This window comes from Hyperolius riggenbachi, chromosome 1 (assembly GCF_040937935.1).
Source record: "Hyperolius riggenbachi isolate aHypRig1 chromosome 1, aHypRig1.pri, whole genome shotgun sequence".
Lineage (NCBI taxonomy): Eukaryota > Metazoa > Chordata > Amphibia > Anura > Hyperoliidae > Hyperolius > Hyperolius riggenbachi.
In genome coordinates this window covers 257,495,684-257,510,683 of record NC_090646.1, presented here as the reverse complement: position 1 = coordinate 257,510,683, position 15,000 = coordinate 257,495,684, and the positions used below count along the sequence as shown (strand labels likewise).

At 42.7% G+C, this 15,000-nt stretch overlaps 1 protein-coding gene across 1 annotated transcript in view; it reads right to left on the bottom strand.

Moving 5' to 3' along the window:
* The window catches only part of NUP54 (nucleoporin 54), an 83,318-nt gene that overhangs the window by 10,330 nt on the left and 57,988 nt on the right, over window positions 1-15,000 (bottom strand). Inside the window, exons 7-12 of the mRNA XM_068233292.1 lie at window positions 14,821-15,000; window positions 13,407-13,461; window positions 10,500-10,593; window positions 10,090-10,197; window positions 9,170-9,289; window positions 7,323-7,433 (exon numbers count right to left, since the gene is read on the bottom strand). The exon at window positions 14,821-15,000 is cut by the window's right edge and continues 17 nt beyond it. Of these exons, the coding sequence (XP_068089393.1) occupies window positions 7,323-7,433; window positions 9,170-9,289; window positions 10,090-10,197; window positions 10,500-10,593; window positions 13,407-13,461; window positions 14,821-15,000 (668 nt within the window). The remainder of the gene's footprint in view (window positions 1-7,322; window positions 7,434-9,169; window positions 9,290-10,089; window positions 10,198-10,499; window positions 10,594-13,406; window positions 13,462-14,820) is intronic.

Here is a 15,000-nt window from a genome sequence, read left to right as displayed (position 1 = left end):
TATTCGGCCAATGCGGGAGGGCTGGGCGGAGACCTATGCACAACGGTGATGCGCGCGCTGCTGGGTATAGGCTTAGCAGCAGCGCGCAGGGGATTATGGGGCGAGTGCGACGTGGCCTGATCATGGTGCGCATGTGCGCATGTGGTTTATTGTGCGGAGAGTGTGGAACGCACCACACTTCCGCAAATCTAATGGGCAGCTGATAAGAGGGAAAAAAAGGAAGGGGGTAATGTGAGGGGCGAGTTGCCCCGACCTGTGATAAAAAAAGGCTCCATATTCACATCTGCATCTAGACAATTTCACACTTGTTTCGTAAACATCTCTTTTTCATATATATGATAGTATAGTTTTAGTCAATGTGGAGCGCTGCTGCCCTCCAGTGGACAATACATACAATGGTCCATAAATCATATGCAATTGTAAAGAATATCACATTGTGTTCATAAAAGATTGTTTATGTCGGTAGTGGGATTTGCTTTTAACATTGTATAACCAGTCTGCTGAAGCAAAAAGGACTTTGAACCGCAAGTAGGTATATAGACATAACGTCATATAAAAGTACTTAATATATCTGCATCATAACCATTGATATATACATGTCATAAAAGCAGTGTTCTGACCTAAATGGCCATAATGACCAACTAGATAGAAGAAAAATTATAGTAGGAGAATATATTAAAAAACAGCCTAAATAAACCATAATCTCACTAAAACTACGATCTCGACATAAAATGGTAAATAATTTAAAATGGGACCCATTTTAAATTATTTACCATTTTATGTCGAGATCGTAGTTTTAGTGAGATTATGGTTTATTTAGGCTGTTTTTTAATATATTCTCCTACTATAATTTTTCTTCTATCTAGTTGGTCATTATGGCCATTTAGGTCAGAACACTGCTTTTATGACATGTATATATCAATGGTTATGATGCAGATATATTAAGTACTTTTATATGACGTTATGTCTATATACCTACTTGCGGTTCAAAGTCCTTTTTGCTTCAGCAGACTGGTTATACAATGTTAAAAGCAAATCCCACTACCGACATAAACAATCTTTTATGAACACAATGTGATATTCTTTACAATTGCATATGATTTATGGACCATTGTATGTATTGTCCACTGGAGGGCAGCAGCGCTCCACATTGACTAAAACTATACTATCATATATATGAAAAAGAGATGTTTACGAAACAAGTGTGAAATTGTCTAGATGCAGATGTGAATATGGAGCCTTTTTTATCACAGGTCGGGGCAACTCGCCCCTCACATTACCCCCTTCCTTTTTTTCCCTCTTATCAGCTGCCCATTAGATTTGCGGAAGTGTGGTGCGTTCCACACTCTCCGCACAATAAACCACATGCGCACCATGATCAGGCCACGTCGCACTCGCCCCATAATCCCCTGCGCGCTGCTGCTAAGCCTATACCCAGCAGCGCGCGCATCACCGTTGTGCATAGGTCTCCGCCCAGCCCTCCCGCATTGGCCGAATAGTGGAGATTGGCCCAATCACGCTGCCTCCACCGCCCCACCCCCTCCACGAACATGGCACCTCCCACCATTCATTCATATACCCCGCGCACACGCCATAACGGCACAGAGGTGCCAAGCATTCATCCAGACGAAACGCTGGTAAGTTTTTTATTTTTATCTCCCTCCTCTCACTAAAAGCTTGTAGATTTGCTCATTTCATATACATCGCTATCCACACCACTGCACTATACTTTTCCTTACCTAACCTACACAGCCCAAGGCACATAGGTTCTCTAGCTATATATGTAAATATAATCATCCAAGAACACACATAGATTAGTGCAATGTTTAACATAAGATGAAGGATGATGTATAACTTGTCATTAAAGACATGCAAGCACTAACACTTTTCATACCAAAATGATTATACATGATGTTTGTAACCGACTATACATTTGTACCACACACAGTGTGCTGATGCATGTCATGTATCTCTGTCATTTTCAGTGTTGTTGCTCCTGACCCTTATTGCCTGAAGAAGCGGGATATTGCCCGTGAAACGCGTTGCGAATGTTAATTGGGAGCTTTTGAATAAATTGTATATATTTTTTGATACTCGACAGCTTTGTCGTCCGTTTATGGTTAGCTGGTCCACCACCGCAACCAAAACACTTTTAATTTTTTAGCTACTTTTATACTATCGGCGCCTCTGTACACCGTTCACCTATATATACATACATACATACACATACATATATACATACATACATACACATACATATATACATACATACATACACATACATATATACATACACATACATATATACATACATACATACACATACACATACATATATACATACATACATACATACATACATATATATATATATACATACATACATACATACATACATATACACACACACACACACACACACACACAGTGGAGGAAATAATTATTTGACCCCTCATTGATTTTGTAAGTTTGTCCAATGACAAAGAAATGAAAAGTCTCAGAACAGTATCATTTCAATGGTAGGGTTATTTTAACAGTGGCAGATCGCACATCAAAAGGAAAATCGAAAAAATAACCTTAAATAAAAGATAGCAACTGATTTGCATTTCATTGAGTGAAATAAGTTTTTGAACCCCTACCAACCATTAAGAGTTCTGGCTCCCACAGAGTGGTTAGACACTTCTACTCAATTAGTCACCCTCATTACGGACACCTGTCTTAACTAGTCACCTGTATAAAAGACACCTGTCCACAGAATCAATCAAGCAGACTCCAAACTTTCCAACATGGGAAAGACCAAAGAGCTGTCCAAGGATGTCAGAGACAAAATTGTATACTTGCACAAGGCTGGAATGGGCTACAAAACCATTAGCAAGAAGCTGGGAGAGAAGGTGACAACTGTTGGTGCGATTGTTCGAAAATGGAAGGAGCACAAAATGACCATCAATCGACCTCGCTCTGGGGCTCCACGCAAGATCTCACCTCGTGTGGTGTCAATGGTTCTGAGAAAGGTGAAAAAGCATCCTAGAACTACACGGGAGGAGTTAGTGAATGACCTCAAATTAGCAGGGACCACAGTCACCAAGAAAACCATTGGAAACACATTACACCGCAATGGATTAAAATCCTGCAGGGCTCGCAAGGTCCCCCTGCTCAAAGAAGGCACATGTGCAGGCCCGTCTGAAGTTTGCCAATGAATACCTGAATGATTCTGTGAGTGACTGGGAGAAGGTGCTGTGGTCTGATGAGACCAAAATAGAGCTCTTTGGCATTAACTCAACTCGCTGTGTTTGGAGGAAGAAAAATGCTGCCTATGACCCCCAAAACACCGTCCCCACCGTCAAGCATGGGGGTGGAAACATTTTGCTTTGGGGGTGTTTTTCTGCTAAGGGCACAGGACAACTTAATCGCATTAACGGGAAAATGGACGGAGCCATGTATCGTGAAATCCTGAACGACAACCTCCTTCCCTCTGCCAGGAAACTGAAAATTGGTCGTGGATGGGTGTTCCAGCACGACAATGACCCAAAACATACAGCAAAGGCAACAAAGGAGTGGCTCAAGAAGAAGCACATTAAAGGGGAACTGAAGAGAGAGCTATATGGAGGCTGTCATGTTTATTTCCTTTTAATCAATACCAGTTGCATGGCAGCTCTGCTGGTCTATTTCTCTGCAGTAGTATCTGAATAAAACCAGAAACAAGCATGCAGCTGGTCTTGTCAGATCTGACTTTAAAGTCTGAACAACTGAAACACCTGATCTGCTGAATGCTTGTTCAAGGACTATGGTTAATAGTATTAGAGGCAGAGGATCAGCAGGGCTGCCAGGCAACTGGTATTGCTTAAAAGGAAATAAACATGACAGCCTCCATATACCTCTATCTTCAGTTCCCCTTTAAGGTCATGGAGTGGCCTAGTCAGTCTCCGGACCTTAATCCAATAGAAAACCTATGGAGGGAGCTCAAGCTTAGAGTTGCACAGAGACAGCCTCGAAACCTTAGGGATTTAGAGATGATCTGCAAAGAGGAGTGGACCAACATTCCTCCTAAAATGTGTGCAAACTTGGTCATCAATTACAAGAAACGTTTGACCTCTGTGCTTGCAAACAAGGGTTTTTCCACTAAGTATTAAGTCTTTTATTGTTAGAGGGTTCAAAAACTTATTTCACTCAATGAAATGCAAATCAGTTGCTATCTTTTATTTAAGGTTTTTTGTTCGATTTTCCTTTTGATGTGCTATCTGCCACTGTTAAAATAAACCTACCATTGAAATGATACTGTTCTGAGACTTCATTTCTTTGTCATTGGACAAACTTACAAAATCAGTGAGGGGGTCAAATTATTATAATATATATATATATATATATATATATATATATATATATATATATATATAATTTTTTTCCCCCCCGGAATATAAGATGCACTTTTTCTTCTCCAAAACTGGGGGGAGAAAAGTGGGTGCCTCTTCCATTCTAAAGGTATGGCATTTTGGTCCTCATAATATACCTACCGGATCCTGCTGCCGCGATCCTCTTCTCTTCAGTCTGACTGCGGTAATCCGAAGGTCCCAGCCGCCATCCAGATCTTCAGTATCCCAGCCGCCGACTCCTATTCGATGCAGTCTCCATATGCACACTGCAACCTTGCAGTGTACACGTGTTGCCAATCCGCCAACATCCTCCATAGTTACAGCGTCCTCTTCCTGGTTACAGTGCCCCCTACTGTGTGACAAGCGGCGCACGTGCGCCTAACTTCATGTGTGACAGTGGCGCATGTGCACCACTCGTCACGCAGTAGGGGGCACTGTAACAAGGAAGAGGACACCGTAACTGTAGAGGATGTCGGCGGATCGGAAAGACATGTACACTGCAAGGTCGCAGTCTGTATATGGAGACTGCATTAAAGAGGAGCCGGCGCCTAGGACACTGAAGATCTTGATCCTGGATGGTGGCTAGGAACCTCGGATGATGGCTGGGACCCACAGTCAGTTGGAGGAGAGAATAGCAGCGGCAGGATCAGGTGAGATGCAGCAGGGGTTAGTCAGTGTAGTGTAGGTTAGCTGCAGGGGTTAATGTAGTACGGGTTGGCTACAGGGGTTAGTGAAGTCTAGTGTAGTTAGTGGGGGCAGCAGGGGTTAATGAAGTGCAGTATAGCAGGGGGTTAGTGTAGATAGGCAGTGTAGCTTAGATGGAGACAGGTTTTTTTGGGGGGGGGGGGGTTAAAGGTCCATAAGATACCCCTGCACCATAGCCGCACCTAGGTTTATTTTAATTTTTTTCCCTTGATTTTTGCCCTCCTAAGACTATATTCTGAAAAATACAGTACATTAAAAACGCTCTACTATAACCATTGTTTAATGCCATGTTAAGAACTCTGCTTTTTTAATACAGTCTGTATGTATGTCATTAGGGTTTATAACTTATTGCAAATAATGGCTTTTAACCTCCCTGGCGATATGCAGTTTTAGAGGCTGCGTCCGCGGGAGGATTTTTTAAAATAAAAGTTTTGCTATATGCCTAAGCTAGCACTTTGCTAGCTAATTATGTCCCCCAAGCCCCCCAGCAACCAACTAAACCCCCTGATCACCGCCGGTAATCTTTACCCCTCGGCGATCCCGCAGTTTTACTGTCGCTATGGCGATACTCAACATCATGTGCAGTCCCGATTCTCCCCATAGCGAAGCTTGGAGCTGATTGGGAGGCCACGCCATCGCAGGATCCCTTGGGGGGGGGGGGGGGGTACGTATTACAGCGGTGATCGGGGGCGATCGGTGGGGACCAGAGGCACTTGGGGGACATAATTAGCTAGCGAAATGCTAGCTAAAGACTATTGATTTTAAAAAATCCTCCCGGGGCCATGCGATCCCCTGCGGCGGCTAGCCCGAGGGAGGTTAATTATTGATAGATTATAGACAAAGAATGGAAAAAACACACCTTTATTTCCAAGAGAACAGAGGCTGCATTTAACTTGCTGTTCAACTGCTTAATTTGCGTTCAGATAATACTGCTGTATTAACCCTTGCATGGTGATTAAAAAAAAAAAAAAAAAAAAGGTAGGCACAGACAAGCTCTAAGAAGGCTTAGTACAGGTACAGTTTTAACTGCACCTTTGGCTGGATACACACTTATAAGTGCTTTTCTGAGCGCTTTGTGATTGATTAGCGTTTTCTGAGCGCTTTTTAAAAATTTAACCCATTCACTTTTATTAAAAATCGCAGTAAAAATCACCACAATCGCATACGTGAAAAATCATGGCGATTTTTACACGATTTTAATGAAAGTGAATGGGGGAAATTTTTAAAAAGCGCGTATAGTGTGGATCTGGCCTAGCAAACACTTCTATGCACAAAAGCCGGCCAGTCAGAAGTTGTGGGATTGTTGAAGGGGGACTTTGGGGCACTAGAACTTCTATGCCTATAGGCTCTAAAGACGTATATTCCGGCCTGGAGGCAGCTAAAAATTATTTTTGATGAGCAAAAAATGATCAAAATCTGTTCATTCTGCAGTGATGAGGTTCTCTTTAGAGTGTACCTTAAGTGTCCCAAAAAAATTGAGTTTTACTCACCTGGGGCTTACCTCAGCCCCCTGCAGCTGATCGGTGCCCACGACGAGTCGCTCTGATGCTCCGGGTCCCGCTGGCGGCCACTTCCGGTTTCGCCGTCAGGCTGGGGAACGCAGCTGATACTGCGCATTCCCAGCCAAAATAGCACCCCTATGCGGCCATATGTCCGCATAGGCACCCGTATGCGGACATATGGCCGCATAGGGGGTGCTATTTTGGCTGGGAACGCGTAGTATCAGCCGCGTTCCCCAGCCTGACGGGTCCTGACGGCGAAACCGGAAGTGGCCGCCAGCGGGACCCGGAGCATCAGAGCGACTCGTCGTGGGCACCGATCAGCTGCAGGGGGCTGAGGTAAGCCCCAGGTGAGTAAAACTCAATTTTTTTGGGACACTTAAGGTACACTTTAACGTTTTACACTTCTGAACTAAAGACGAATCAAGTCTCAGGACTTATACTTACCTGGGGCTTTTTCCAGCCTCCTTGAGAACATTTGGTCCCTTGCCTTCTCCCTGGGCCTCTATGGTTCACCATTGGACAGCACGGTGCACTTGCAGAGTCGCACATGCGTGACTCAGCAGTGTGCCCCCATGACCACTGCATCTGCACAGTAGTACTGCGCAGGTGCAGAACGAAATGGTGAAGGACCAAACGGACTCAAGGGGGCTGGAAGAAGGTCCAGGTAAGTAGAAATCCCGAAATTTAATTGTGTCAGGGAAACAAAGATCACAAAACCCTCCAAATTATAAAACAAATCCATTACCTGCTTAATTTCTCTCAGAAAATCTGAATCTACGTAATATTTATCTTCGGATCTCACAGCTCCAAAATGGTTCTGCAGTCTGATCTGTGACATCAGCTCATTAAGTCTACCCTGTATTAGAGAAGAAAATTACAATTATGCATAATACAAACATCTTCCGCAATGCACGACAGAGTACAGGCAGGACCATCCTCTCCACCACCATATGGACGCCGTGACTTGTCTGCTATGTTTATCCCTACTTTGTTACATCACTATTTTGTGTCCTTGTTTAACACTAATGTCCATAAGTAACATTGTTTGATGTTATGTCTCACCTATCTTATTGTACAACTCTGTGTTGTACAATGGTGGTGGTTGTTATTGTTAATAAACTTTCTTTACAAAGTGCATGGTGCCCCTCACGGGAGTTTACACTATATAGAAGGTATACACTAGCTTGTAATGTCATTACCATTGTCTATGGTCAATTTTGAGGAAACCAATTAACTTTTCATTTTGATTTGGGAGAATTTAATTTGAGAATTTAATGTGGGAGAGAATCAGAGTGCATAGAGGAAATATATACGCAAACATTAAAGTTCCATGAAGGCAGAGTCCTTGTCGAGATTTGAACCTGCGCCACCTAACAAATTCTATATTTTAGCAATAAGACTTTATTGCTAAAATATAGAATTTGCGTAACAGATTTCTGCTCTACCATAAAGGCCAGATAGCAGATGTAACGTGACTATTAAGGAACTGCTTTCCAAATACCTAGGCTAAAGGTGGACACACACCATACAATTTTTTAAATATCTGTTCAATTTAAGAATTGCAATCAATTTTTCTGACTGATTGTAACATTTCAAAAATATGACCAATGTACCACACACCTATGTTCAATTCTTCCCCCAATTATGATAAAAATGATTGGAAACTAAATTGCTAGGGTGTGTATATTAATAAATTGACAATCCAACACACACCATACAATCTTTAGAAAGATTGAAGAAAAATATCTGGCAGTCCGGATCGATTAAAATCAAAGAAAACGGGAAATCCGATCGGATTTTTCAGTCGAATGAAAAAAAAAGCTTTCGATTTTTTCGGGAGATACGATCGTTTTTATCGAATTAGGCTGCTTGCACACCAAGACGTTACAGGCGCACGTTAGTGCGCCTGTAACGCTCCCCCAACGCACAGCAATGTAACACAAGTGGGCTGTTCACACAGCCCACGTTGCGTTACATGTAACGCTGCACGTTCTGTGCAAAGTGCAGCATGCTACGGCGTTGGAGCGGCTATAGCCGCGTTAGACTGTTTGCACATGCGCAGAGGGGGGCGGAGAGGAGGCGGGGAGAGCCAGCTACAGTAGCCGCGCACATGGCTACTTAATATTCACTGCACTGGCGGGCGCTGATTGGCCGGCGGGACCACGTGATGCGGAGTGTCTCGCTCCGCATCACGTGGTCCCGCTGGCCAATCAGCGCCACTCTGGGAGATATTATGGGCATCGAGCAGCCTAACGCGGCTCACTCTACCGTCGGCTTTTGCAGCACCATACGTTGTGTTAGGTGCACGTTATGCGACCTTAACGTGCCACCTAACACAACGTCTTGGTGTGCAAGAAGCCTTACTGTAAAATCGGATCATTTTATTGTATCGTGTGTGGCCACCTTAAGTCTTCAGGCAATCTACACCAATAGCTCTGAATAGCAGTAATATTTATCACAGTTTTTAGCGTTTTGTTTAGCTGGGGAATCCTGACTTAGTATGGCGGCACAATATCCAATAAAGAGCTATGATAATTATGGCAAAACATACATATATAAGCAAGCAACTTTCATAACGGTTACAATGCCCACCTTGAATTGTGTAGGTGCATTCAGTTCACTCTGGATGGTGTCCAGCTGTACACGTAAAAGTTCCTCTTCAGCTTGAATCGCAAACCCAGTCTTCCTCTGAATTTCTTGTTTAATCAAAACCTGCTGACAGCAAGAACAGTTAGCAATGATACTTCCTCTATCAACTCCTACCCCTGACGACCCCAAACTACACTACTTAGCTCCTGTGGCTACAAATATGGGGTGCTGGGCCCTGCCATATGATCCTATGTTAACAGCCGTGATACGCTGGTGGTATGTGCATGCGGTTGGGTGCTAGGAGGTGTTAAGTGTGGGGCTGAGTGCTAGGTGGTGGTAAGTGTGCAACTGGGTGCTAGGTGTGTGGGCATTATTATTTGTATTAAAGGAGAGGCGTTTCATGCAAGGTTTTGCTGGGAAGGCCTACTTACAGCACTGCTAAGTTAATGTACATTTGGTTCTGCCAAGGGCCACGCCCATCTGACATTACACTGGGGTATTTCTGATTTGTCTTTGTCCCTGAAAACCCTAGCTATGCCTCCACATAGTATGAAGGTTTACCTACACAATCAGCTTATCAAAATCTGTTGACCATTATACTACATAGAGGTGGTAAGATTGCTCAATAATTGGCCATTCGAAGATTGGAAGTGTGTACCAGGCTTAAGCCTGACCAAATTTTACAATTAACCCTTGGCTGGCTTATAAAGTAGCAAGGTTTATAATGATCAGTTCCAGTCCTCTTTTAGTACTATGCCCAAGCTGTGTTTTAAGAATTCCAGCTTAGAAGAAATCTTGACACTTGAAACAAGCTAAAGCAGGATAAACTGGACTTTTAAGATGTCATGTCACAATTTAGGTAAAGCACATGAAGCCTGTTAGCTTCAAATTAAAAAACAAAAAAAGGAAAAGCAGCAGTGTACCTGGAGAACTCTGTGGGAAAGCTCCATTAGTTTCCGTTTGTATTGTGCTATCTTGGCCACTGTTGTGGCCTGATTTTTTTGGAGTTCACTTACATCTTCTGCTATAATCTAAAACAAACGAGAAAGTGGACATGGGTCAGACATGAAATAGTGCTCTAATGCCTAGTACAAATGATTCTACAATCCATCAGATTTACTACACGAAATTGAGTATTTCCAACAGGTCTGATTATATTTCCGTTTTTCTGTTTAAAAATGATCTGAAAAATCGACCAGAAAAACAATTGGAAATCAGATCGGACCTGTCGGAAATAATGGATTTGACCACCAATCTGACAAAAAAAATTGCATTGTATGTACCAGTCAAGAGGCGTAGAAAAGAAAGACCTGAAAAAAGCCCCAAAACTTACATCTAGCCTAGTCTGGTGCTGTTTAGTCATCTGATCCTGAACTTTCAGCCTTCTGAGCAGCTCTTTAAAACCAACCATTGCAACAGGGATGAGTCTGAAAAAAGAGAATATTGGATTTATAACAGGAATTCTTCTTTCAGAGCTTTTAATATCTCCCTCTCTATAATATATATTATGTATATCTTTATATCTCTCTCTCTCTCTATCTCTATATCTACAGGTCCTTCTCAAAAATTAGCATATTGTGATAAAGTTCATTATTTTCTGTAGTGTACTGATAAACATTAGAGTGCTGTATCAAGGCACCTCAGTGGGAAGTCTGTGGGAAGGAAAAAAAAGCGTAGCAGAAAACGCTGCACAACGAGAAGAGGTGACCGGACCCTGAGGAAGATTGTGGAGAAGGACCGATTCCAGACCTTGGGGGACCTGCGGAAGCAGTGGACTGTGTCTGGAGTAGAAACATCCAGAGCCACCGTGTACAGGCGTGTGCAGGAAATGGGCTACAGGTGCCGCATTCCCCAGGTCAAGCCACTTTTGAACCAGAAACAGCGGCAGAAGAGCCTGTCCTGGGCTACAGAGAAGCAGCACTGGACTGTTGCTCAGTGGTCCAAAGTACTTTTTTCGGATGAAAGCAACTTTTGCATGTCAATCGGAAATCAAGGTGCCAGAGTCTGGAGGAAGACTGGGGAGAGGGAAATGCCAAAATGCCTGAAGTTCAGTGTCAAGTACCCACAGTCAGTGATGGTCTGGGGTGCCATGTCAGCTGCTGGTGTTGGTCCACTGTATTTTATCAAGGGCAGGGTCAATGCAGCTAGCTATCAGGAGATTTTGGAGCACTTCATGCTTCTATCTGCTGAAAAGCTTTATGGAGATGAAGATTTCCTTTTCAGCACGACCTGGCACCTGCTCACAGTGCCAAAACCACTGGTAAATGGTTTACTGACCATGGTATTACTGTGCTCAATTGGCCTGCCAACTCTCCTGACCTGAACTCCATAGAGAATCTGTGGGATATTGTGAAGAAAAAGTTGAGAGGCGCAAGACCCAACACTCTGGATGAGCTTAAGGCCGCTATTAAAGCATCCTGGGCCTTCATAACACCTGACGGGTGCCACAGGCTGATTGCCTCCATGCCACGCCGCATTGAAGCAGTCATTTCTGCAAAAGGATTCTTGACCAAGTATTGAGTGCATATCTGAACATAATTATTTGAAGGTTGACTTTTTTTTGTTTTAAAAACGCTTTTCTTTTATTGGTCGGATGAAATATGCTAATGTTTTGAGATAGGAATTTTGGGTTTTCATGAGCTGTATGCCAAAATCATCAATATTAAAACAATAAAAGGCTTGAACTACTTCAGTTGTGTGTAATGAATCTAAAATATATGAAAGTCTAATGTTTATCAGTACATTACAGAAAATAATGAACTTTATCAGAATATGCTAATTTTTTTAGAAGGACCTGTATATTAGGCCTAAACAATGAATAGACTTTAAACCGAAATCTCGATCACCAATATGACGATTTAGGAATCGTAAAAGCGTCAATTTCTGCGTTTACATCATTTCCACATGAGGAATTTTGAAGAAGCGGCTTCAAACGTCCCCCAAGTCTCGTTGCGTGTGGCCCGCAGCATCAGTAGTGTTGGACATACTTACCGCATGAGTTTAATGCGCCCTCTATCGCCATCTGCCGGCTCTTGTGCATGGTTCCTGGTTCTTGTATGCCACATGACAGACAGGAAGTATGCCGTGTATTAGAGCCTGCAGGAAGCGAAGTGGATTGACAGGCATCGCTGGAAGGTATGTCCAGCACTGCCACAGCTTGGGGGGACAGAGAAAGACAGAAACAGAGACACAGAGGGCACACAGACAAAGGGGGCAAAAAGAGAGACATAGAGGGTGCGCAAAGAGAGACAGGGGGACAGAGGGAGAACAAAGCTTGATTTGAAAGAAATAGTCAATCAAAACTCCGATTTCAGACAGAAATTGTTCAATTAAACTTTTCACTAAAATCGTTCAGGCCTAATCTATATAGCTCTCTCTATATAGAGAGATACATAGATTAGGCCTGAATGATTTTAGGGAAAAAATTGAATTGAGCAATTTCTGTCTGAAATCTGGGTTTCTATTTGCATCACAATTTCTTTCAAATCAAGCTTTCTTCCCCCTCTGTGCCACTCTGTCCCCCTGTCTCTCTTTGCGCACCCTTTGTCTGTCTATCTATCAATCACACACATGTATATATGTGTATATGTACAATATCTGGTTAGGCCTGGGTCTCTAGTAATTAGAATGGTGATATTTGTGACTTTTTGAATATTCTGACGCTCCAGGGGCTTTGATTAAAAACAAAAAGAAAAAACAACGAACAACACTATTACATTTGGCGAAAAAATGGCCTTCAAAAAGCCATTGGTGCTACTCTAGGTTAATAGTCTGCTGTGTGCCCAAAAAACTGATTATGTAGCTAGGGTATCATTTTAACTGTGTAAAGCAAGAAAATAGAATTTAGGATGTTTTAGGGTTGATGTCCCGTGATTTCTTTTTAGTAACAAACAATCAAAAGCAATAAAATTGTTATTTTTATATGACCTCCTCCCATTGTTTCTTATTTTGTTGTAATTTATCCTATATGTACCAATTCTAGCGATATCTCAAACCACACATTAACTATATATGTATTTGTACTTATATTGCTGGATTGTCATGGTCATACACTGGATAACCAGGGACACCAACATCGAAACATGCAGAAATGTCAATGCAGAAACAACCAGTAAGTTCTATTCACAAGAGAAGGCTGGAGTGCATAGCGGCAGATTTCCCAATGAATTCCCAGAGAATAACATACACGTGGGGAAATCTGAAAACAGGTTTGCAAAAAGTAAAAAAAAAAAACACTCACTTTTCTGGATCAGGATTGTCAATTTTTGCTTGGTCCCAAATAATTGGATCCACACCTTATGGTGGAAAAAAAATATGGTAAGAATTTAGTGATTTCTCAAAGGTTTCCAAAAGGACATTATAATAATATACAGAGAAGGAACAGAATATATAATACAGTATAATCTCATTATAGTAAACTCTGATAAAGTAAACATTCGGGTATAGTAAACTTAAGTGTTCAGGTCCCAGGCACCATTATAAGTATATAGGAGTAACGCCTGGTATAGTAAACACGGACATAATGGAAAGTGGGCGTGCCCATGCGCCATACAGCAGAGACCCATGAGCCCTGGTCGGTGGGCAGGCTGGCTGGTAGCCATTTGTAACCTGCTCGCTATCTGCATGCTTCTCTAGGCCTGCGAATATTACCTCAAAAGAACCAGCCAGTGAGATCTTTGCTTCCTATGTAATCTATTGCTGTATCACTGAGGGAATTGCCTGTCATCTGTGACTTGCTTGTGCATGGCTACAACACTATCGCATCAAGGCTGCACAGAAATGTGGACAGAGGAGCACACTATCAGTACTGTATCTGCATTAACTGGTGAGACCTATGCTTCCTGTGCAAGCCGTTGCACAATTGTTGCATGCAGATCCTTGTATATTGAGAATTGTGCATTTTGACCTCTTAAACACTGTCTGTGCTTGTTTGCTGATGCATTGAAAAGAAAACAAGTACTCCCAAATTATCGACTAAATGAAAATACAGTACTACAGTATACTTAGTGACCCCCAGATGGGAACTCGTACATAAAATATACATATCGGGGGCATCCTCCAGCCCCCTCCAGGCATATCGCTCCCACGCCATTCTCGTTTGTCCGTAATTGGCATTGGAAAGGCCTCCAGTCCAGGGCCAACTGCACATGCGCGGCTCGGCCCCGCGTGCTCCTATCGCTGGAAGCGTGCTAGGCTGGGCTACGCTGACTGCCCCCAACTGGAAGACTTACCGATGCCAGTTGCATGCAAACGAGGAGGCTGAGGGGGACGGAATGGGAGAGATATGCCTAGAGAAAGCCCCAGGTATGTATATTTTATTTATAAGTCCCCATCTCAGATACACTTTAAGTGCTTGAGTATGACAATTTCTGATATAGTAAACTACTCTGCCCGGTCCCTTGGAATTTACTGTGAAGGGATTCTACTGTAATAACCACAATTCACTGCTACTGTGGAGCAAAAAAAAAAAAAAAAAGAGAGAAATACTTAAAAACACAAACACACACAAAGAAAACCACTCTCTTAAAAAACGCCACTGCTCTGAGTAATCAGTGAACACTGTCCTATCCTAGGATAAGAAGAGTAAAGCACACTAGGGTAATTATGTACAGAAGCTAGCTGGTCCCAACATGTCATATTTTCTGACACTTTACCTGTTGGTGGGTGCTGTAGTATTTGTTTTATCTGTGCTGGTGACAGTTCTGTTCTTGCCATGGTTACTGTGACTCCCAGTTGCTGAAGGTTACTTTTCACATTGGCCTGTTCAAAGTAGCCCTGTAAAGAACTGGATGGGACTCTTCTGGAGGTTCCATTTGGTGAGCGCTCGACAACAT